At 39.4% G+C, this 22,791-nt stretch overlaps 1 protein-coding gene across 2 annotated transcripts; it reads left to right on the forward strand.

The window, feature by feature from the left end:
* Positions 1-58: 58 nt before the first annotated feature.
* Positions 59-22,677, forward strand: LOC117271646 (ETS domain-containing transcription factor ERF). Of its 2 annotated transcripts, none has more exons than XM_033649966.2 (6): positions 59-139; positions 15,400-15,457; positions 18,622-18,853; positions 19,256-19,379; positions 20,272-20,359; positions 22,226-22,677. In XM_033649966.2, the coding sequence occupies exons 1-6, from the start codon at positions 113-115 to the stop codon at positions 22,537-22,539; spliced, it is 843 nt and encodes a 280-aa protein (XP_033505857.1). In that variant the 5' UTR covers positions 59-112; the 3' UTR covers positions 22,540-22,677. The 2 variants fall into 2 exon arrangements, with proteins under 2 accessions (XP_033505857.1, XP_078029136.1); XM_078173010.1 differs by having other exon boundaries at positions 22,229-22,677.
* The last annotated feature ends 114 nt before the right edge of the window (positions 22,678-22,791 follow it).

Raw genomic sequence — 22,791 nt, forward strand, 5'->3', positions numbered from 1 at the left:
AAGCACAGGATCTGACAATGCCTTGAATCTCTGTTTGTTTTCCTTTGCTGAAAGGACCAGTGTGTAGGGTTGTGTGGCATCTCACAGTGAGGTCGCAGATGCAATCAGCCGAATGCCTTATCCCTATGGTTGCCTGCAGGTAGGATATAACATTAAAAGCCCTCTGTAGAGCCAGTGTTTGGTTTATCTGTTGACAGTGCAACAAGGCAGGCTCTGTGGAAGAGGACACACTCCCTATGTAACTAAAAATGCCTCATTTTAAGCTAATGATAACGCACAATACTCAGTTTCAGGTAATTATACACCAATGAACATATAATTATGAATGTTCCATTTCTGCTAACAGAACTCCTTAAACTCTACATCTCCTTTAAAGTAGGGGTATCCTCAATATTGCAGTTCCAAAACATGTAATTTTATGATGCAACGTTTTGAAGTAAACCTGCCCGGCAAAGATCTCAAAAGTCAAACTTTTGTTTCATAAATATTCTGGGAGCTTGCAATATTCAGTATGTGGCGCACCCTTTTTCTTTACTTTGTATGCTGCTTTTGTCCTGTAGCTGTACCACATTAAGTTTGGACGTGTACGCCAGTGGTTCCCAAACTTTTTTTTGCGTGATGTAACTGCAGATCGAAGAGCTAAATTACCCCTCGACTGACTCTATGGCCATGTTTTCAGCTGCGTGCATTTTGAGCTGGACATAATCCAACACTGAGCCACTGATTAAGTTGAAGTGTCTGTTTGGGTCTGTTGGGTGAAGTTTGCGTTAGTGCTAGCATTTTATTGGACCTTTTAACCAGTTATTACATTACATTAAACTCAGCTAAGTTGTCCAGATATTTATCCATTACCTTAGGTAATAATTTCAACTGTTTATGAATGTAATCTTGGTTAGCTTTCAACCTTTTATCCATTACAGCTACAACGGTTTACTCTTAGCTATCTAACCATCTATCTTGCCTCTAACTTTATCTCTTTCAGTTGTTCCACTGCACTATAGCTATTTAAAACATTTATTGCTTTTAAAACTATAGATTGTATACAAAAATGGACAATGCATCTCCACCTCCTCCCACTGTACAAAAAATGAAACCAAAATATCGTGGATATGGGTGCTGCCATCTTGATGACTTCATTTTGAACCAGAGCCTGTCCACGGTATTGAGTTCTCACCCATACACCCATCCGACTCGAGCCCCAGGACCAGCGTTGCACTCTGAAGCCAATTAGTTGCTTAACTGTGGAATTACGACTTATGGGTCTGTCACATTATACCAGTGGGCCCAAAGACTTTTTCTCAAGGACTTACATTGTTAAAGAGACAGTAAATTAGTGGATACATTTTTTGAGCGTCACAACCCCTTTGAAATGACTCGTTCGGAATTTGATCCACTCAGTTCGATGACATTTAAGTCTAGCAGTGCCACACAAATTTTCCCCATTCAAGTTAGTGGTGGCTAAACTGTAGGGTTAGCTGTGTCTACTGCATTTACTCTATGGGTCCAACAATGCGGAAGCAGATTGGAAGATCCAGATCCATAAAATACATCAGTAAATACCCCACTCATGAATTTTCAGTCTTTTATGTAGTGTAGTGGTTAGAGCACTCGTCTTCAATGCAGAAGGTCCGGGATTCGAATCCTGCCGGGGTCGACGTCAGGAAAGGCATGTGGTTGCAAGAGGTTCCCACCACCGAATCAAACAGGATCAGATTAACCAGAGCCAAGTCCTCATCGACAGCGTGTCTCAAGCCCGTCGTAGACTGGAGGTTCCAGACATAAAAGCGGATTCTATGTGTCTTGAAAAAAGTGGTTGCTAACAAGTAGCTATATGAGGCAGCAAAACGTCATTACGCCGATCAGGGCTTTACAGTCTCATTGTGGCAAGGATGTAAAGCCATACAACTGGAGTATAGATTGTTTATGGCCTAGTGTTGGCTTTACCTCTGGCGATTGCATTTACACCTCAAAAATCATAAAAGTACTGTTCATTTGTGATTTGTGTTATAAATGTTAGTTTGCCACAGAGCTTATTTTCTGCAATACTCCAATAGAAAAATCCTGTAGGCTTTTTGTCAAGGGAACCAGAAAATACCTCCCTGCAGCACTTTATTTCATGCATGGAAGTCAAACTTTTTTGCTTCCTATCAGCCCCCCAGGAAAGCCTTGCAGACAGTTTTTCCCAGTAGCCACTTGTGATACTGCAGCGGAAAAAAAACCCAAAAACCCAAAAATAATTTCCCCCCAAGAGACATCTGTAAAACTATTGACAAGACACCTCAAGCTCCAAACAAGGTCAATTATGACTCTGTCTATTATGGATTTTAATCCATGGAGGTTTTATATTTGTTAAGCTTTTCTGGAGCCAAAAAAGTGATTTAGAAATCTGTGTGACGTCATCCCAATGTAAAGTCTTTAAGCCGAGCGGGAACTCAGGAGAAATACTACTGTGCATATTCAGCGGGCCGCATACTGTGAGAGTAAAACTGTGAGCTTAAAACTTTTTTGGCATACGCAACAGGCGGTTAACTACAAAGAACTGAATGGGCACCATTTTGCTATCAGGTATCTGGGTATTATTCAAATCTATGCTTCATGCACAATTGAGCAACTTTAATAGCAATGAACAGGGCCCTGCCTCCAACACTGTATCCAGTTCTCTTTAAACATCGATGAAACTCCAGCCTCCAGAGGGCGAATGCGATGTTTTAGCTTCACTTCTGGGGAGTTGTCATGTCGTCCGTCTTTATACACAGATATTAATTTTGACCCTTTACTACTTCAAACTGTTTAAACTGTCTATAAAAGTAATCTTAGCTAGCTATATCAGCAATTCATTGAATTAAAAGCTAACATTATTTCTTTCGACTGTTCTTTTATGATTCAATTACACTCAAGATTTCAACCATTACTTTTAGCAAACAATTGCAACCATTCATCCATCACTTTTAGCAAACTATTTCAACGTCTGTGCTTGCTTATTGACTTCATGCAATTGCAACAAACAGGGTTTCAAAATGTTATAACTTGTTAAAACTGATTCAGATTGGTGGCATTGACTGTGCAGTCAGCCTGCTGTAGCTATAAGATATAGTGGTTAGTGTAAATCTACAGTGCATCAGCATACACCAGTTTAATCTGGTGTTTATTTGAATTATTTTTTAATCAAATCATCACTCCTTTTTTTCAAATTAGTTGAGCTGCCACATGATTCTCTACTCTGCAGTCAAAAACTGTCCACAGAGTAGTTTTGGAGATAATGTTTGTAACTGAAACCTGTGATTAAAGCTGTCATTCCTTCTTAATTGGGATAATTTATAGTTATTAAAATGAGTGAAATTAAACCATTCTGCTTTTGGCTGAACCTGGAGAACTGTAGTTTTAGAAGCACTACTTTAAAGCTTTGTGCTGTTCCTTGAAAAGAAACTAAATTAGTTTTTATCTTCAATTTAAATAAAAAAAAGAGCTTTTTTTCCCCTTATTCCCACAAAATATTGGACCGAAGCTCATCTTTTTCTCACACGACTCGGCCCCTGTCGGCCTCTTGAGTTTCATGCGGATATATTTTTTGCCTGGACACAAAGAGATGGAGGGATTAGGGACATTGAGAAACCTTTCAGAAACCACAGTTCCCTGGAGAGCCGCACGAACCAGGGAGGCTGAGAGACCTGAAAGTGGAGGGGAAAAGGGGAAAAAAAAAAACCCTAAGTGAGGACGACAATTGGTCCATAACCTTCTGGTATTAAGTGAGAGGGCATTAGCCTGCTTTCATTGTGAAACACAGCAAACACAGTCTGCCTCTCACTCACGTCGACACACCGCCACTCAAAGCGCCTCAGGTCCATTTTAGTGTCATTTTATTGACTTAATTTTTCACTCATGATATTATACACCTTTGCCTCCTTAGGGAACGTTGCTGTCTCTGCTCTCCACTTTTGTTCTCTCTTCCATCTTGATAGTTTCCCCCTGCGAGATACTTCAGTGACGATTCAGCTGATGTGGGACTCATAAGATGGTGTAAGGCAGGAAGAAGAAAGAAAATCTCATTTGCTGTAAATCTTATTTGTGCCTCTCTTATATCATGACAGTCACCATTACATTCAGTCTGCCTTGGACAACAACCAACGAACATTCTGTACTGCAATATGAGATTTCATGCTTTTTGCACATCAGTTCACACTTAAGGCTCAGTTATACTCCCCTTATGTGCAAAAATAGATACGTTCACTTCAAACGTTAACGCCACTGCCCACATACTTCCATGTGTCCTTTACGTTGCCATAGATACATCTACCTAATGGCAATAGGGGGCAGAGACAAACGTTTCTGATAATAAACGTGGTGACGGTGGAGGAGGTCATAATAACGTACCTTTTAATGGAGGTAGTATTGTGGACGGCAAAGGTCTGTGAGGGCATTAAATACACCTTGACATGTCAATGGACTGGTCTCTTCAACATAGTACCAATTTGATCCATTTAGCCATTTGAATTCACTTACTTGAACTATGCTACACTGCCCCCAAGTACACAGAGAAAGCTCTGTCCATGTCCTTGTTTGTATACGTATCTAACGTTGAACAAAAAAAAAAAAGCCTTTTGCTGAGTGCTATTTGGCTAAAAATGCACTTTTTAATGAGCATTATTTTTCTGTCAGCATGACTCAAGCCTTTAAAAATGCAGCAATACAACAAATCCAATGTTTAAACAGTAATGGCTTCTGCATCAGCCAAATTTGACAATTCTCTTTTTTTAAATTTTGGATGATACATTTGTTTCCGGTGCCAAAATTCAGAGAGAATTTGGTATTGAAAGAACCCACAGCTTAATACACTTAAAAAGATGACATAATATTGGGTTGAATTATGGCTGGGCAAATTATACCATGGATATTTTTTTTTTTAGATGCTGTTTTCTTTATTACCTCCCCCTCATTTTATTTATTACCCACATATCTTAGCTATTTTCTGTTTTTTCTCTCTGCAAACACCTCTACAGTTTTCTTGACACATGCACATAACACATTTACATACACAAACATAGTCTTTCCATTAAGATACACAGTAGTCCCCCTCATCATCTACCTTTCCTTCCTTCATTATATTAGTGCCACCATAATTTGTCCCTTTGTTTTTGGGTCTGTGCTGTGTCACATCTTTTTGTCATCTGTTCTGCCACCACTTTTACTTTTTTCCTTTAATTTGTGACCATATTTCAAAGTGTCCTTGAGCAAGACACTGAAAACTGCCTTGAATAAATGCTTCTGCCAGATTATGCATTGTAGTGAAATGTAATCACAGATAATGGGATGTTACAGTGTAATTATAGGCACATGCACACTTCATCTTATGCTACTTTTTACCTTTGTGTCAGTATATTTCAAAAGGAAATACAAGGTAAGGTAAGGTAAAAACTTAAATGTCCCCAAGAGGCAATTTGGGATACAGACAATAGTTTTTTTTTGTATTAATACAACAAAACAGACAGTACAATACATAACACACATTATTTAGACTCACTCACTGTCAGGGGTAAATCATGGACAATTAGTGGTCAGTGCTGGTTAAGATAAGCGATAGTGGACAGAACAGCAGTGAATATTGCTGCATATATCTGTCAGCCACACTTAAAATTTACTTTGGAGATGAACTGTTTTAATACAAGACCTCTAATAACTTTACAAAATATGTTGCATCGTTACTCAGCAGTATCCTGTATTATAGAATGAACATCAGCTCCACCTTGATGATCGTTAACATGCTGCTTACATGTTAATCCATCAATAACAATTATCTAATAATATTAGAATAGAACATTTTTACCATTATAGACTTTGGTACCACACACCCGTATCCTAGCAACACATATTTTAATATAACCCTTGAATATTTGTTTTTGACACATCAATGAATCAAATTTTGACACATACCACATTAAAATTATTACACCCCTTAAAATCAAGAGGGCTTCGCGACCCCCTGCCATGGCTCTTTGGCATCCTCCTAAGGGGGTCGTGCCCCCACAGTTAGGGAATCACTGCTCTACAGGAATACTTCACCCACAAAATAACCATTTGTAAATCATGCTGTGTTACCTTTAATTTGTAAAAAAAACAAAACAGAAACAACAAAAAATGAAAATTAATAATAATAATAATAACATTTGAAATGTTGCCCATTGCTAATATGATTATGATTAAAGATAAATTACAATGATGACACAGAAGTGGTGCTTGGTAAACCTCACAAACAGTGAACAGAGCATGCACAGCAAAACTCTGTTCACACATTAGATACAAAATGAATCCTTCTTAGATGTTTTTACTTTCTTCAATGATGTTTGGTCCTATAATTACAGCCTGTGAACCTTTATATGCCTGTAATCCCCCAATAAACTGTTTATAATGTGCCACTGTGCACCAGGAGTCTTACAAAGTCGTGTTATTTCTCCAAACACTGCACTTAAGTACAGTTTTGAGGCACTTGTACTTTACTTGAGTAGTTCCATATCATGCAACCTTATACTTCTACTCCACCACATTGTATCAGAGTAGATATGTGCATGTGAAATAGTTAAAATTAGCCCCACCATTACCAGCTGCAACATCAGTTTATAATCCAGTTATGTTATTCTGTAATGTGCCACTCTGCATAATGAGTAGGCTGCTTTTAGTTCTATATATTCTGATGCTAATACTTATGTGCGTTTATATAAGAAAGAATTTGAATACTTGTACCAGAGTATTTCTACACTGTGCTATTACTCCCTTTAAATAAAACATCAGAGTAGTTCTTCCGCCCCTGCTCAAGGGGTTTATCCTGATACAATAAATTATTTTAAGGCAGCTCAATCAAATGAAAGCTGTTTTGAAGCTATTCCACACACAGACACTGAATGTCTCACACACACTCGCGGAGCTCCTCTTGCACAGCGTCAGTGAATATTGCAGCAGTTAAAAAAAAAAAAAAAAAATAGAGTCAGCGCCTTGCTAAAGCCTTGATCCCTCTTACTTCTAACAGGATTTGACCCTTAAGTCCCCGAGCATGACCCTCATCTGCTGCAACACCATCATCCTGTTTAACATACACTCTCACTATTGTCCTCCTGACACACACACACATACACACACACACATTTAGAGGCCCTAACACACTCACATGGACACATTTCAGGGCCCAAAACCATCACTGCACTTTTTTCCCATCTTCCCACACACACACACACACACACACACACGCGCCCACTGTACTGTATGATGTAACACCGCTTAATTTTCTGCATAACACACAACCTGATGGATCCAGTTAAATGTAAATCGCGAACAACCGCTCCTGGCGCCACAGAGAAAGAGGAGAGAAATAAGGAGATGACAAGGGATGGAGGATGGAGAGAGGAGGATGATGGAGAGGTGGTGTTGGTGGTGGGGGGGGTTAGCTTGCTGCGAGAGGATGATACGATTGAGCGAGTGAGAAAGAGGGAGAGATGAAGGGGAAAGAGAGAGGCAGAGAGGATGAGAGGATGCAGGGAGACGAAGGAGAGGAGAGATTGAGCAGGCAGCTAAGCACCAGATTAAACTCCGGGGTCGTCAGCTGTAAAACAAACAGTCCTTTTAGTGGGGATCAAATCCAGACTTAACCCCCCCAACCCTCCTCCTCCTCCTCCTCCTCCTCCTCCTCATCATCCTCTATCCACACACAAACACATACGCAGTTCGTCACAGAGGAGATAATGCCGCTTGCTGAAGGAGAGGGAGAAAAAAAAGAGGATGACAATCTTGGTGGAAAGCAAATTCCCGTCTACCTAAATTGCCCCTCAGGGAATGTGAAGTTTGATTATGCCAAAGCAGAAGTCCTTCATTATATTTGTTTTTTTCCCCTTCACAGCTTCTGTTGGTGATAGACCGGGCTAATATCTGGCACAGAAACACAACAGAGTAAATAAGGCAGAGGAGCGGGTTTTCTTCTTACAACTCTGTGTTTATATTACATCTTTACAGTAATATTCCCCCGACAATGCTGCTCGCCTCAATATTCAGCCCGTTTGTTTAAATCTCTCTTTCTGTCATCTGGTTCTGGATGCTGCCTGGGCGGCTCCATCAGTCCGAAGGCTCAATTTCCAAACTGTCAGCTTTTATACTCACTGTGAGGCCTCTTCCTTTGTTGTGTGTCTGTGTGTATTGAGTGTGTGTACAAAGATATGTCCGTGTAAATCCATGCGCAGCAGCATTTTTTTTTTTTTTACTGTGTGTGTGATCTTGTGCTGCTATCTTTGAGAGGACCAATTTCAGTTTTGGTAGTTGAGACTGGGAACGTTTTTTTGGAAAGTGACAACATTTCTGCTGGTCCTCACTGCTTCAAATGGCTTTTTTAGGGTTAAAGCACATGACAACTAACAAATCCATCTCCACACGAGGCCCACATTCTGGAGCTTTCAAAACTATCACACAGTCTTCGTCAGCAAACTTTTCTCATTTGCGATTAAGTGCAGAATGTCAAACCTCCTATTTCTCTTAAATGTTGAATTTGGCAACACCTGAGGAAACAAACATGACAAAGCTGAGCATCTGTAGATAAAGACATCAAGGAGTGAATCTTCAAAAATTGCGAAACTAAGAAATAGGTTTTCGGGGCCTTTAAAGGTCAAATGATTTAGTGGCACCTAATGGTAAGGTTGCAGAACTCAAAACAAGATGTGAAGGGCCCTAGTTAGAGACAGTGTTTGGTTTGTCCATTCTCAGCTACTGTAGAACAACATGGCGGACTAAATAAGAGAGTACCTGTATACATATGCAGATAGAAACAGCCCATTTTAAGGTAATTAAAGCACAGATTATATTTTCATGTGATTAGAAACTCATGAAAACATTGTTAAGAATATTATATCCCACTTCTGACAATAAATGCCCCTAAATCCTACACACTGGACCTTTAAGACTTTTTTTCAAGGGGTTAAGGGTAAAATTAAGGTTATCGGGGTTGTAGTTGTGATGGTTAAAGGACTATAAATATGTTTTTGTAAGTTATAGCTAAACATGAAGTTTCTAAAGCATGATGCATGTTTTTATATTTGCAGCCTCATGAAACTAGTGCCAATTTTACTGCCTCTGAAGCTGGAGGCTTTATATTTTTGGATTATCCGTCCGTCCGTATGTCCCACATTCTTGAATGCGAAATCTCAAGAATGCCCTAAAGAGATTTCTTCAAATTTGGCACAAAAGTCCACCTCAACTCAGCAATCAACTGATTAGATTTGATGGTCGAAGGTCAAAGGTAATTGTGACCTTGCGTCTGTCTCATTTTTGTGAGTTTGATATCTCAAGGTGACATTGAGATTTTTTTCAAATTTGGCACAAACATCCACTTGGACTCAGCGATGAACTGATTACATGGTGGTCAAAGGTAACTGTGACCTTGTGTCCGTCTCATTTTTGTGAGTTTGATATCTCAAGGAGACATTGAGAGATTTTTTTTTTCAAATTTGGCACAAACATCCACTTGGACTCAATGATGAACTGATTACATGGTGGTCAAAGGTCAGGGTCACTGGGACCTCATGAAACAAGTTTTTGGCCATAACTCAAAAATTCATATGCTATTCATGACAGTATTTCAAACAAATGTCTAACAGGATAAAATGATGAAGTGTTGACATAATATGTCAAAAAGGTCAAAGGTCAGCTTCACTGTGACATCATAATGTCCTGCAAAAATGTTTCTGGCCTTTATTCACATCGTAACTCAGGAACAGAAGGGGAGACATTTGGTCAGATGCTAAACTGGTGACACTAATCATGGGTGCCCACCTTGAAACTATGCTAATTGTATAGATCTTCTGTGCTGCTGAGGAAAATGTATTCTTCACAGACATGGATGTAAACTGTAACTGTAACTTGACTGGTACACGGAGGCACACAACCACGAGGCATTAAGTCTAGTGTCCTCACACTTTCTGCAGTGTCACATGGTAATGCAGTTTTAGTTTTAGCACATCCAACATAAACAAATGCAGGCCCAACATTTACTTTCATGGATTACATAACGTTAGCAAGTTCCAACACTCTGCTAATGATTTTCATAACATATGGAAATGAATGTAAACCAGTGGCCGCCCACAGCATGGAAACATGGTCTGCAAAATCGTCACCAGTGATATAAAGTACTCTTAATGTATTATGAATGGGCTAAAAATGCTAAATCAATGTTCCACTTTATTAAGATTAACATTAGAGACAAGGGAATGCATGATATCAATAAGGGTCCTCACAAGTATGTAAGTGCAAATATGTGTTTGTCTGTGTATGTGTGTGTATGTGTGTGTGTGTGTGTGTGTGTTTGGTTTCAGGCTTTTTGCATGTGACCCAGGGTCCCCAGGCTGCTAAAAGCACAACATTCAACTCAATTAGCGGCATGCATAATTGATAGCTGTCTGGGAGAGTATTTGTATTTACACTGGAATTAAAAGCCTCCGGTGTCAGCTATCGCATCTGAGGGGCGATAAGTGTGCGTCTGTGTGTGTGTGTGTGTGCGGGCGAATGTATAGGGATGCATTTATATCATAAGCCTAAATGGATTGCTCCTGTGAGCTTCTCTTTCTGTCTCCTTCTCAGCTACAGTGAAAACTAAATCACAGCTAATCCACCTACAAACACAGCAGCAGCACTTTGTTGGGGTTAAGTCATCCAGAATGATCTTGTAACCTACTTCTCACCCAAATCACTTTGTAAAACATACTTTCAAATTCAGTTTATGTATGAAATATTGTTTCTAATTTTATTCTGATTAGAGCTGGGTAGTATTTGACATTTCTGATACTGGTGTGGATCTGATAACTGGATTTTGGCACCAACACCAAACTGAAATGTGTTTTCTACAAACTCCTTTGACGAAAGAAATAGAAGTTTTTACATATTAAACTCATAATTTGACATTTTAGGAAATATTGTTTGATGCTTTCTTGCCAAGAGTTAGATGAGAGTGAGATGTGTGATAAATATCAGCATAATTAGTTAATTAGCATAAATAAATGACTAACGTGGCTCTTTCCAGTCATCATCATGAGGTTGCATGGCAACCATCTGAGAATGCAGAGACATAATTGGGCACATAACCTTCTGTAGAACTGCTTTTTGTCATCAGTTTTTGCAAGGATTTGACAAATGACATATACAGGTGTTAATTAGTGAGCTTTAGGGATGCTATCAGGTGAATTGTGTTACCTTTTGGCAGAGTGAGGCTAGCTGTTTCCACCTGTTTCTGGTCTTTGTGCTATGCTAAGCTAACAGGCTTATGGTGGTATAAGAGTGGTACGGATCTTCACATGTCACTCTCTGAAAGAAAATGAATAAGACAATTCTCCAAAGTGCCAAACAATATCTGTTAATGTTTTCCAAACACAACAACTTAGCCTGATCAGAATAATCTAAAATTGGCAGTCTCTAAAAATTGCAATCAGGAGCTACTTCATCAAAGAATAAATAAACAAGATTAAGACCTTGAGTTACAAACCTTCACTACTTGAAAGTTTTCAGTACTGAACAGAATTTGGCAACAAAAGAGTATTTCAGTTCACTCCCTGTTTCTAATTAATGTGTTTCCTCTTATTACATTTTCTCCTGATATAATATAATGAGCTGCTCGCGTGTTTACTTTTAAATCAACTCTGACTCTTAATTTCTATTTTTGCTGTTTGTATCTTGCACCTTTTGTGTGTATTAATTTGCTTATGTTGAAAAAGGAGCTGCATTTGAATGTAAAATAACATTATCTTGTGATTAAACAATTAAAAGCTCAAGATTAAAAATGCATCACTGCAAAAAAAGGGCCATTAAATGCTCTTATAAATGGTTTCCTGGGATTATCTGCATACAATTAAAGAAAATTTATATCTTAGTAATATAATTTCTTAACCGTTTTTCTATATTTTCCCGCATTTGTTTTGTGGGAATTCATCCTCATTTTTACCGAGGTGAGACGAGTACTTAAGACTCGAGTGCACTGCATCTGAAAACACTCCCCCCAAAATAAAAACCTGATAAAACCACTCCTCAGTATCTTTATCACCGTGTAATCACCATCATGTAAAATGTGTCACCACCTCTAACAGCCTCCTCAGCCTGTGTGGTGGGGTATTGAACAGCCTGTTGACCTTGGCCAAGGTCACTGCCATCGAGTGAAAAGCAGCTGTAGGGGAGTGAAGTGTTGCTCTGGTATTGAGTTCATCACCTATTTGATTCAGTGAGGAGAAAACCTCCAGTCACCTTCACTCCACTCAATCATATCCTCCCCCTCGGCTCACTATAATACGCACCAATCCTCAGCGTATTAGAGTGCCTTCACCTATTTCCTCCCGGCTTATTTTTTTCTTTTTCTTGTGCCTCTTTTTCGGTCTGACCCTTTACACTCTCACTTGTAATGATGGTCATCTAAGTCTATTTTACTGTTGTCCTTTGTCACTCTGGGTAATAGCAGCAGTTGACCTACACTCATCCCTGCTTACAAACAAGCCTCCCATGTAGGGCTGCAACTAAGGTTTCTGAATTAATCTCCCACTTGTATTTTGGAATCACTGGTTGTTTGTTTAGTCAATAAAATATGAAGGAAAAAAAACCCATCTTAATTTCAAGTCAAAGTTAATATTGAATTGCAGCAGTTTGAAAAAATAATCCCCCAAATATTTAGTTTACAGTGATTATAGACAAATATTTTGCTTGATTAATGTCTTAGAGCTGAAAAACATTAATTGATTAAAGGATTGAAGGAAAATTATTTACCAACTAATTTGATTATTGATCAATAATTTTTCAAGTAAAAATGAAAAAAAAAATCTGGTTTAAATGCCTCAAATGTTAAGATTTGTTTATGTTTTTTGCCATATGTGATGGTAAACTGATTTTTAGATTTGCTCTGAGAGATTAAAATGGGGATTTTCACTATTTTATACACAAAACAATTAATCAAGGGAATAATCAATGATGAAAATAATCATTAGTTTTTTGATACTTGTGACTAAAGGTTTGGTTGAATATTGTGGGAATGGGTGGGATGACACACATAAAATGGCAGGGTTTGCATGTTCTGCATTTTGGTGAATTTATACACACCAATTTTGATTATTGATCAATAATTTGGTCATTTTTCAAGTAAAAAGTAAAGAAAAATCTTTTTTAAATGCCTCAGATGTTAAGATTTGTTTATTTTCTTTGCCATGTATGATGGTAAACCTATTTTTAGATTTGCTCTGAGAGATTAAAACAGGGATTTTTCACTATTTTCAGACATTTTATACACAAAATGATTAACCAAGTAAATAATCAATGATGAAAATAATCATGAGTCGCACCACTAGATGCATCCTGATTATCAAAAGTGCTGTTAATTCAATTTCTTTTGCTCAACTAATCAATTTATCAACATATTGATTCATCAAAACATCCAAGAAAACAATTTTTGGGAGGTTTTTGTCTTTTCTTTTTCTTCTTTTGACCAAGGGTGTAGGTTTGGTTTGAATATTGTGGGGGTGGTTGGGACGACACACATATAATTTGTCCAATTTGTCCCTTTTCTGCATAAATTTATATTGTAAAGTCTTTAATTTTGTGAAAGTAAAAGTCTTATGCTACTTTTATGTTTTTATTGGGGGACAAATGCACATGTTCTAAATATTGCAGGGATGTGTCCCATGCGTCCCCCTCAATATTACGCCTATGCTTTTTTTTTTAAAAAAAAAATGTATGTTATCCAGTGTTTTTTTTTTTTCCCCCAAAAGGTATCATCATCAGTATTGGATCTTTTAGTTTTGACCTAGTCTCCCATTATGAGTTGGGGGAGAGAGGGAGATGCTGTAGGAGGGAGAGGGGGGAGGTGGAAGTGTGTGTGTGTGTGTGTGTGTGTGTGTGTGTGTGTGTGTGGTTAGGGGTGAGATCAGATAGAGGGTTTAAGATTCGGTCCATCCATCCTTCAGTCCTCCCAGACTTGAAGTGGGCCGGCAGACAAACTGATCATTGTTATTCATCTAACGAAGCTTTTTTCCACTCCAGCTCCAATCAAGGTAACAGGACCAATTGAATTATTATCGCACTTACACAGGAGTCTTTAATTAGCTGGCTCTTTGTAAACGAAATGATTGTAAGGGAGAATCCTTGTAAGTGATTAGTTGAATTAGATGTGAAATTCGTCTGCTTTTAAAAAAGTCCCCTCTCCGCTGACCCCTCGTGCTTGACTGGCATGATGATTTAAACTTATTGTTTTTAATTGTAGCATTCAGAGTGATTCCGTCTGTTATTAGATTGATGGGGGATATAGTTTTGCATGTTCAGGCACTTAGCCGCGGCTCTTATCCAGTAGAACAAGCTTCAATTTGTAGTTAAGCAACAAAACAGCCAATATAAAGGGAGGAATACAAATGTCAGAGGCAAAGTTTGGATAAAATTGCAGAGAAAACATAACATTTTACTCTTATTTGTGTGCAATCCTGTTTCAGCATGATTGCACTTTTATTGTCTCATGTTTTAATTAGATCTTTGTTCAGGCCTTTTGCAAACAGAACCTGTTATTGTCTAAAAGTAGAATGTCTTTGGCTCAGCAGCTATCCTAGTTCCCTGATAATGTCCCCATGACCCTGCAATGATCATGTGTGAGTGCATTGCTGCATGGGAAAAGGAAATAAAATAAGAGCTGAGGGGAAGCATCGTTTTTTTTTGTTGCTCCAAGATAAGAGGATATTACAGCTCGTGGAAGAGGGCTTATAGGAGAGGAGACATCATTCAGTGGGGGAAAAGGGTTATGTGAAGTACTTCTTGAAGAGATTAGTTTTCAGCCTTCCAGGGAAGATGGTGGGTGCCTCTGCTGCTCTGAATTGCCCGAGAAGGTCATTGTGTCTGTGGGTGGACGATGTGTGTGTGTTTATGGGATGAAATTATAGGGAAATATAGAAAATACTAAACAGTGTCTGAAGGGAAAGTGATGCTTTCACATATTTACGTTACTGCAAAGGAGCCTGATTTGCTTTAATCGCAAATTGGCTATTAAATGAGTAAATGTAATTTCAAGCATATTATGAGCTGACAGGGATCAATAAACCTTATTTTTATTTACAATTAAGTTGATATTAATGCAGTCTGAAGGTCTGGACTCTTTGTTCTAAGCTTAGATTTGTCATTAAATTAATCCGTGTGGAGATGATTTAATTTTCTAAGTGATATTGAGTGCAGAAGTTGCTGTAATCAGTTACATCTGCGCTCTGTTGTGATGGCTAATTTAACACCACATGACAGCTAATTAATATTTCTCTTAAGCTGCTTTTTTTCTCCCCCTCTCGCCTCTCTAACTTCACTCCGATGGTGATCACAGTGATGAAGATACTGAGTGGTTTCATCTGTTTTTATTTTGCGGCGTGTTCTCAGATGCAGTGCAGCTGCAGCTCTGCGGCAGGACACCTTTCATCGCCTTACTGGAGTAGAAGTAAGTGTGTTCATGCTCCTTATTCGTCTCAGTTACATGCGTGTGGGTGTGCGTGGGTTGTCACTCATGTGGGAGAGCTTTCATATTTATGTAAGAGTTATAATATATTCATGCTTTGCAGTGTGTGTGTCAGCCCGTGGCACGATGGCATGATAAAAATAGAGAGAATCCTGAAAAACAAAGCAACAGACAACATGTTATACCTGACAAATGATGCAGGCCACCTCCTGACCAATCAGGAACCACTGCTGGTAGGTGGGCTGTTTGAACTGTCATCTTTGGCGCCCCCGGTGGCGAATCACAGGAATTTTAATTTACTTTGAATTACACAAGCTAAAATTGAAGGTGTGGTGTCCACTATGGAGAACATCAATATATTTTGTTTATTTCATGTGATCACAAAATTAGTAATTTTGTTGACTTTACAAAATTATTCTTGGTACTCAATTTTTTTTTAACTTCACCGTGATTCAAAAGATAATATGATCCTAGCCAGAGGCAGATTTAGGATTGTAGGACATCTGGGGTTTAGCCCAGATGGTGAATGAAATGCGTGGGTGTCAGCGCGCGCGAAAAATTGGTGCTTTTGTTTTTTGCTGCAAGTTTGCTATCTTTCATTTTCATCTTAACACAACGCATAGCCAGCTAACGTTAGCAGACCAGCAGAGTAACATCATCAGTCACCTTTCAGATAAGACTCACTAACCTGAAACAACTCTCTGCGCCGGCTTTGAATTAAAAAACTTCCGAGTATCCATATTCTTCTTTCGTCTTTCGTCTTTCGTCTTTCTCCTTCTTCAGCATCCGGGTACTCACCGTTACAATCAGAAGTGCTCTGCTTTCACCCACGGTCATGGAAAGAAAATGTTACCCTGGAGAATAATAAACAAGGAAACACTTCAGGGCAGGCTACGCAGGCTACTTTCCCGCAGCTGCTGCCTCTCTGTTGGACTCCGGTACTGCGCGTTACTCACAAGACTTTTTTTTTTCCCAAAGTAAAATTCATATTCGGGGCTTTTCAGAAAACATCCGGGGCTTGAGCCCAAGTAGCCACCCCCTAGCCCTGCCCCTGATCCAAGCTAGTGGCTGAAAAAACATTCAGACTAAAAATCACTGTGTACTCCACTACAAGTAAAAATCCTGCACTCGGAGCCTTACTCTAGTAAAAGTATGGTTGCCGACTGGTGGGTTGCGGTCCAAAATGGGTCGTTAGTCCATTCTGAATGGACTGCAAGTGACCCGTGAATGTGTCAAGTTTGTAAAAAACACACTCTATTTTGAAGTATAATGAAAATACAGCTCAGAACTTTTATGTTGAAGTGCTCTTTTCTGCTGTAGATTGAGTGAATAACAGATAGATACTCAACAGAGACAGCAAACTAGCTCAGAGACATGGCCAAACCAAGTATGAGGCTGAATATTTTAGACTGTGCGGACCTTTAACGCATGACTAAGGACAAATCTGGACCCCGTGGCTGGACCAATTGGGAACCACTGTTCTTTAAGATCATCAAATGTGTGTAGCGTCGCTCCCTGTGAGAGCAATGTATCTCTAAAAAGTTGACATTTCATGAGCTTAAATAAACAGCCTGTTTTTTTAAATAGGGTTTTTAAAAGTTTGTTTATCTTTAGAAGTAAGAGAATTTTAAAACACATAAAGGGACACTTCATCTTTCAGTTTATCACAAACATTCAAAATCAACATATCTGGAAATACAGGGTTTTCACTGGGCAGGGGGGGGATGCAAAATAATAATCTGAAAGGTAATTTAAGTTGCCAGACAAATGCTGTGGAGTAAAAGGTACAATATTTGCCTCTGAGATGTAGTGGAGTAGAAGGATAAGGTGGCATAAAATGGAAATACTCAAGTACAAGTACCTCACATTTGTACTTTAGCACAGTACCTCAGTAAATGTACTTAGTTACCCTCTACTCTTATTACTGTTGTGAAGTGTCAAGTCTTGACATGCACTGAATGGCCAAAAACGTCTAAACAGGTTTGTTTGATGAGCTTAACTGAGAAAGAGAAGGGTGTGAGGTGCATACGCTCCATGAACTTGTATATAAATGTCGTGTCTAGACAAAGAATTTACAGATATCTGTTTTGCTGTGAGAAAATGTAAACCTTTGTAACAATAATTATACCGTGAACTCAACATAATGAGCTCGAATTGTTTTCTCATAATGAAGGAGTGATGAGTTTGTGCTCACAGGAAAAACAAATCTTCATGATCACGAGAAAAGATAATGTAAGAAATAATTACACGTACTCTGTGTCCTCTCAAGCCCGAGATAAAGTTTTGCATATAAATTCTAACTCTAGAGTGGTGAGTGTTTCCCGTGTTTTGTCAGCATTCAATTAATTGTCAATTGTGACACATTGTTGTACAGACGAATTAAGAAGTGAATGAATAAGATAAACAATCGGTGTAGAATAAGGATGCAGGACTCTTTGCACATGACATGAGCCTCCTAAGAGCTCAAGCCAGTGCAGACAGGACATCAGAGGAAGGATCTGGAGTGATGAAATCTGGAGCACATGGTTATATAGGAGCTTTTTAGTAAGGCACAATAATTACTGTTTTGACATAAAACTTCATCAGAGTGCACTGATGTATAGTTTGCTCTGATGGAGACATTCAGACAAGTGAAACTACTACATACATACTTCAGTGACAAACTTCCACTTGTCTGTATATGACATATATATCAAGTGGCTGTGGCATGGGGAGGTGGAGGGAACGGTGGATGGCGTGACACTGCGGCTAGACAGCTGCCAAGCTGTAGATCGCTGTTCAAGAGACATTGGTGGCATTTCCAGTGACGATTGTGCCACCAAAAGCTTGTATTTTAGGCCAAAACATTGTGTTTTTCTAATGATAACCAAATGTATTTTGTGCCTGAACATTTAACCACAGCACTGTTGGAAAGTAAAGACATATCCATAGTTGGCACAAACGTACAATTCCAACATTTATTCTGGCGATTGGGCTGTGCATAACTACACCGTACTGATGAATCCCCGAGACAAGCTACTCAGCTGACACACAAATTAATAATTGAAACTACCAGCAGGGCTTATCAATACCACATTACTTCAGCTCCTCAGGTGGCATGTCAGTGACTTCCCAGTCATTTACAGGACTTCCTCATGTCTCTCCAGCAGTGCTCTTCCCTGACTGGGCCTACAAGCCAGCATGGTCGCCCGGCTCCAGACAGGTCCAGCTGTGGCACTTCCTGCTGGAGCTGCTGGGGCGTGGCGAGGGCGGGGCCATCGGCTGGGGAGGGGAGTGGGGCGAGTTTGTCATCCGGGACCCTGAGAGGCTGGCCAGGCTGTGGGGGGAGAGGAAGGGCAAACCACACATGAACTACGACAAGCTCAGCCGGGCGCTCAGGTGCTAGACACAAGTCGACGTATTCATTCTGACACATACACACACACACACATACTCACACACACAGAGTGCTTTAACTGTGAATGTGCGTAATCCTCCCTCTCTGTGCAGCTTCTCCCTCAGGCTGCTGCTGTAAATAAAATGTTCTCCTCGCCAACATATGTTGTCAAATTAAAATTTAAAATTTAAAATGCCCACAGATGTAACACATGCCATTTGGGAAGCATCTGAAGTGCCCTGCAGGATCATGAGGGTATACCATAGACATATTGTACTCTTACAGCCTGGCGTAAACACACCCACCCACACATCTACACACACACACACACACACACACACACACACACACACACACCAGTACAGTCAGAATGTAGTCTTACACTGAAAACATTTTACTTCCAGATACTACTACAATAAACGCATCCTGCACAAGACCAAAGGGAAAAGATTCACCTACAAGTTCAACTTCAGCAAACTCATCCTGGTCAACTACCCAGGATACCCGCCGCCACCACCCGGCCATCAGGTCATCACCACGGCTTTACATCTCATCTCACGACTTAAAGGACCTCACTGTTTATTATAAAAGCTTCTGAATTACATTACTTTTTATTTCAAATGATTAAAAAAAGCAACTCTTTTGTCTCTAGGAGGCACCTGTAGTTTTATATCTCATCATATAAGCTGCAATTTGATCAGTTTCCCAAAACATGGGTGTCATCCTTTAAGAAGAGTTTTATTCCAAAAACACTTTAAGTAGAAATAATAACCTTAACAGTATTATTCAGTAAAAATGGGCCGACTTTAATAGAAACAATTACTTCAACTTTATCATTTAATATAAAACCGGCTGACTTGAATAGAAATCATTACTGAAACTTTATCATTTAATATAAAACTGCCTGACTGGCTGATCCTCGAATGTGGAGGGGAGTCAGTGTGTTACAGTTCTATCATATTCACAGGCATGCTGAGGGCTTAGGTTACCTACTGTCCTTTAGACAGCACCATCATTTATAATTAAAGTAGAAAAGCGCTGTAGAAGTGCAGTCTATTTTAAAAATGTACCATTCGCTTTAGTAAATTGAAATCCCAGGTTGGAATAAGACTCTTAATATCATTTATTGTAATTAAGTTTTTATTATATTTCAATTCTAAATGAAGCCACCAGTGTGCGAAACTTCAGAAACACCTTATTGCTATCAGGTTCATTAATGTCTTCATTACCTGAAGTGTTTGTTTAACCTCTCTTCCTCCTCTCAGCTAAATCAGCTTTGATCTGCAGTGTATCTAATAAGTCAGTAATAGATCCCTGGTGTTCCTGATGTTTTGTGCACTGACTGTATTGTATGAAAAGACCCATGTTCCCATTTCAACCATCCCCCCCCCATCTCATCCTCCATTCATCCATCCTCCAGCTGCAGAGCGGCCCTCTTCCCTTTCCTCTCCCCCCCGCTGACAGTGGTCTACCTCTGTGTGGAGGAGCAGGGTCGGTGATGGACAGAGGTAAGAACACAGCCGTCAGTGATCCCCCTGTGCAGCAGCAGGTGCGTCTACAGGGCCCAAACACGGCTCGCAGCGTGTCTGCTAATATTGGCAAAGGCATTCATCCTGTTTTTATTGTCCCTGTGTTTATTCTGGCTGTAGAGTGAGAGTGAAGGCGAGCACCAAAGTGTTTTTGCTCGGGGGAAAAAAAACCCAGACACTGGATCTCAGAACGACAAGATTAGGTGTTGTTCTGTACTTTTCTTATTGTCAACAAATCCCATGAAAATACCAATATGTTGGTCCTTACTGTGGCTCTCTGCTCCGAGCCCCGTGTTTCTACAGAAGATGTGATACTAAAAAATGTCTCCTGAAGTTTAAGGTTTGGCTTTATAGTCATTATACAAGGCATGGTTGCACAATGAAATCCACTTGTAGCCCCCTCAACACTACATACACAAAAAATATGTATAAACAAATATTTAAATATTTAAATTAGAGTAGAATAAAACAAAATAGAAAATTATATAAAATTAGCACTAGAGGGAGAAATAAAAATATTTTAGATGAAGAAAAATCAAAAATATCATAAGGAGTTTCTATATGGAGTTTCTATAAATACTTCTGCTAATAATGATAATAATAATACAAACCTGCATACACAAACTGATGCACAATAATTTCCCAAAACAACTGGGCACTGTAGTTTTTTAGCAAACGTCACTCAAGCAGAAGGAAATTGTATATTTCTGGGGGACTATTTTCAGTCGCGGATTGATACACATTTAGTTTTCAAGTGAGTCTTTACAGCAACAGTATGTATTTATGTTCCCGTTAATGGAGGGATGTGTCGCCCTGTGCAACAGTGTGCCTCACTGATGTGTTTTTAGTAGTGTTGGGACAACAATGGAGTACTGTGGCACTGAGGAAAAAGATGAATAAAGCTTTTGCTGCACAGACAGTACTTTTTATTGGAGCAGCTCATTGTTGTTCTTTTAGTGTCTTTATGAAGTATTAGCTGGAGATCAGAATGCTTTTCATCCACCTTATATCACATCTTTATCCTTCTTCATATTCATACAGTTAGGTTTCACTTAAAAGCCTGTGTGCTGATTTCATAAGCTGAAGTTTCTTTCAGTTCAAGGCACGAGGAACTTGCTTTTACACCGTGTCTCACATGTATAATTCTTTGTATTTCAAGGTGGAACATGAAGTGTGTGGCTGGAAATAATGCAAGGATGCAGTTCAAGCTTGACCTCGAAGACAAATTCCAGTGGTTTTTAAAATGAATAAATTCTGTGATATTTTTTTAAGAGTCAACACCAAAAAAAAAAACTTTCTCCACACCTTGAAAATTGTAAAACTGTAGGTGTATTATTTAGTATTTGTTGAGTCAATGGTAGGAATCCCCTCAATTAAATACTACAAGTACTACTGTACCATTAAAATGTTTTGTCTTTTGACAAAAAAAATCTTAACTCAAAGTCCCCTTATTTGTGCTTTCGAACCAGTTTCAAAGTCTTCCTCTGCAGAGCGTTTGTTCAGTTGCCATGACAGTAGCAAAGTTTAAACCTTAAGAAAAAGCTTCAAGGTGAAGCTTGAGTTAAGCTCTTTCTCTTTTGTCAAACTATCGAGGTCAAGAATGAACTCTCATGCTTTCAACTTCTTTTTACAATTGTATTACTTTGCCATAAAATATATATATATGTGTAGAGACAGTTTCCATTCTGCTGTGACAATAAATGCCTGTTCAGTGCCTTAAGTTCTGTCTGGAAAATAGGTTTGTCATATGAATGTATGGCTGTGAATAAACTGATATGTGTCTGAGCTCCTGACATCTTTGGGGACCAATCCTTCTGACACAACTCTCTTTGTGTTTCCTGACAGCAGTCCAGCCTGTGCCTCGCCCCTTCTTGCTCCCGTGCTGCCTCCCTAAGCCCCTCCCGATGCCCCGGGCTCTCCACGGCCACTTCCCCTTCATCTCTGCCCCTGCTCGCCCGGGAGCCAACCTGAGGGAGTCAGGCCTCCCACCTCTCCCATTGGCCCTCCACGTCAGCGCCAACGGCTGGCCACACAAGAGCCCTGCAGGGTGGCATCTTGACCACAACAGTCGGAGCCTGTTTGGAGAAGCGAAACAGACTGATAGTCAAGGAGAGGAGAGGACAGCGGGGAGTGTTGCACAGATGGGGGAGAGACAGTGAGGAAGAGGAATAAACTACAACAGATGGACTGCTCTGCCTCCTCAAATCTCTCAAATACACTCTTTTTTTTAGCTCATTGTACAGTAGTTTATTATTCATTTTATTTATAAACTTGGACCATGATGTGTGTTTATGTGTGTGTTTTCTTTTTTTGATAAAAATACTGCAGAGGCCACTTTTCTTCTGTCACAGCACAGTAGGGGAACTTCTCTTGTACACAATTAACGACATGGTACTTGCGTTTGAGTAAAT

The sequence above is a fragment of the Epinephelus lanceolatus genome, chromosome 12 (genome assembly GCF_041903045.1).
Source record: "Epinephelus lanceolatus isolate andai-2023 chromosome 12, ASM4190304v1, whole genome shotgun sequence".
Lineage (NCBI taxonomy): Eukaryota > Metazoa > Chordata > Actinopteri > Perciformes > Serranidae > Epinephelus > Epinephelus lanceolatus.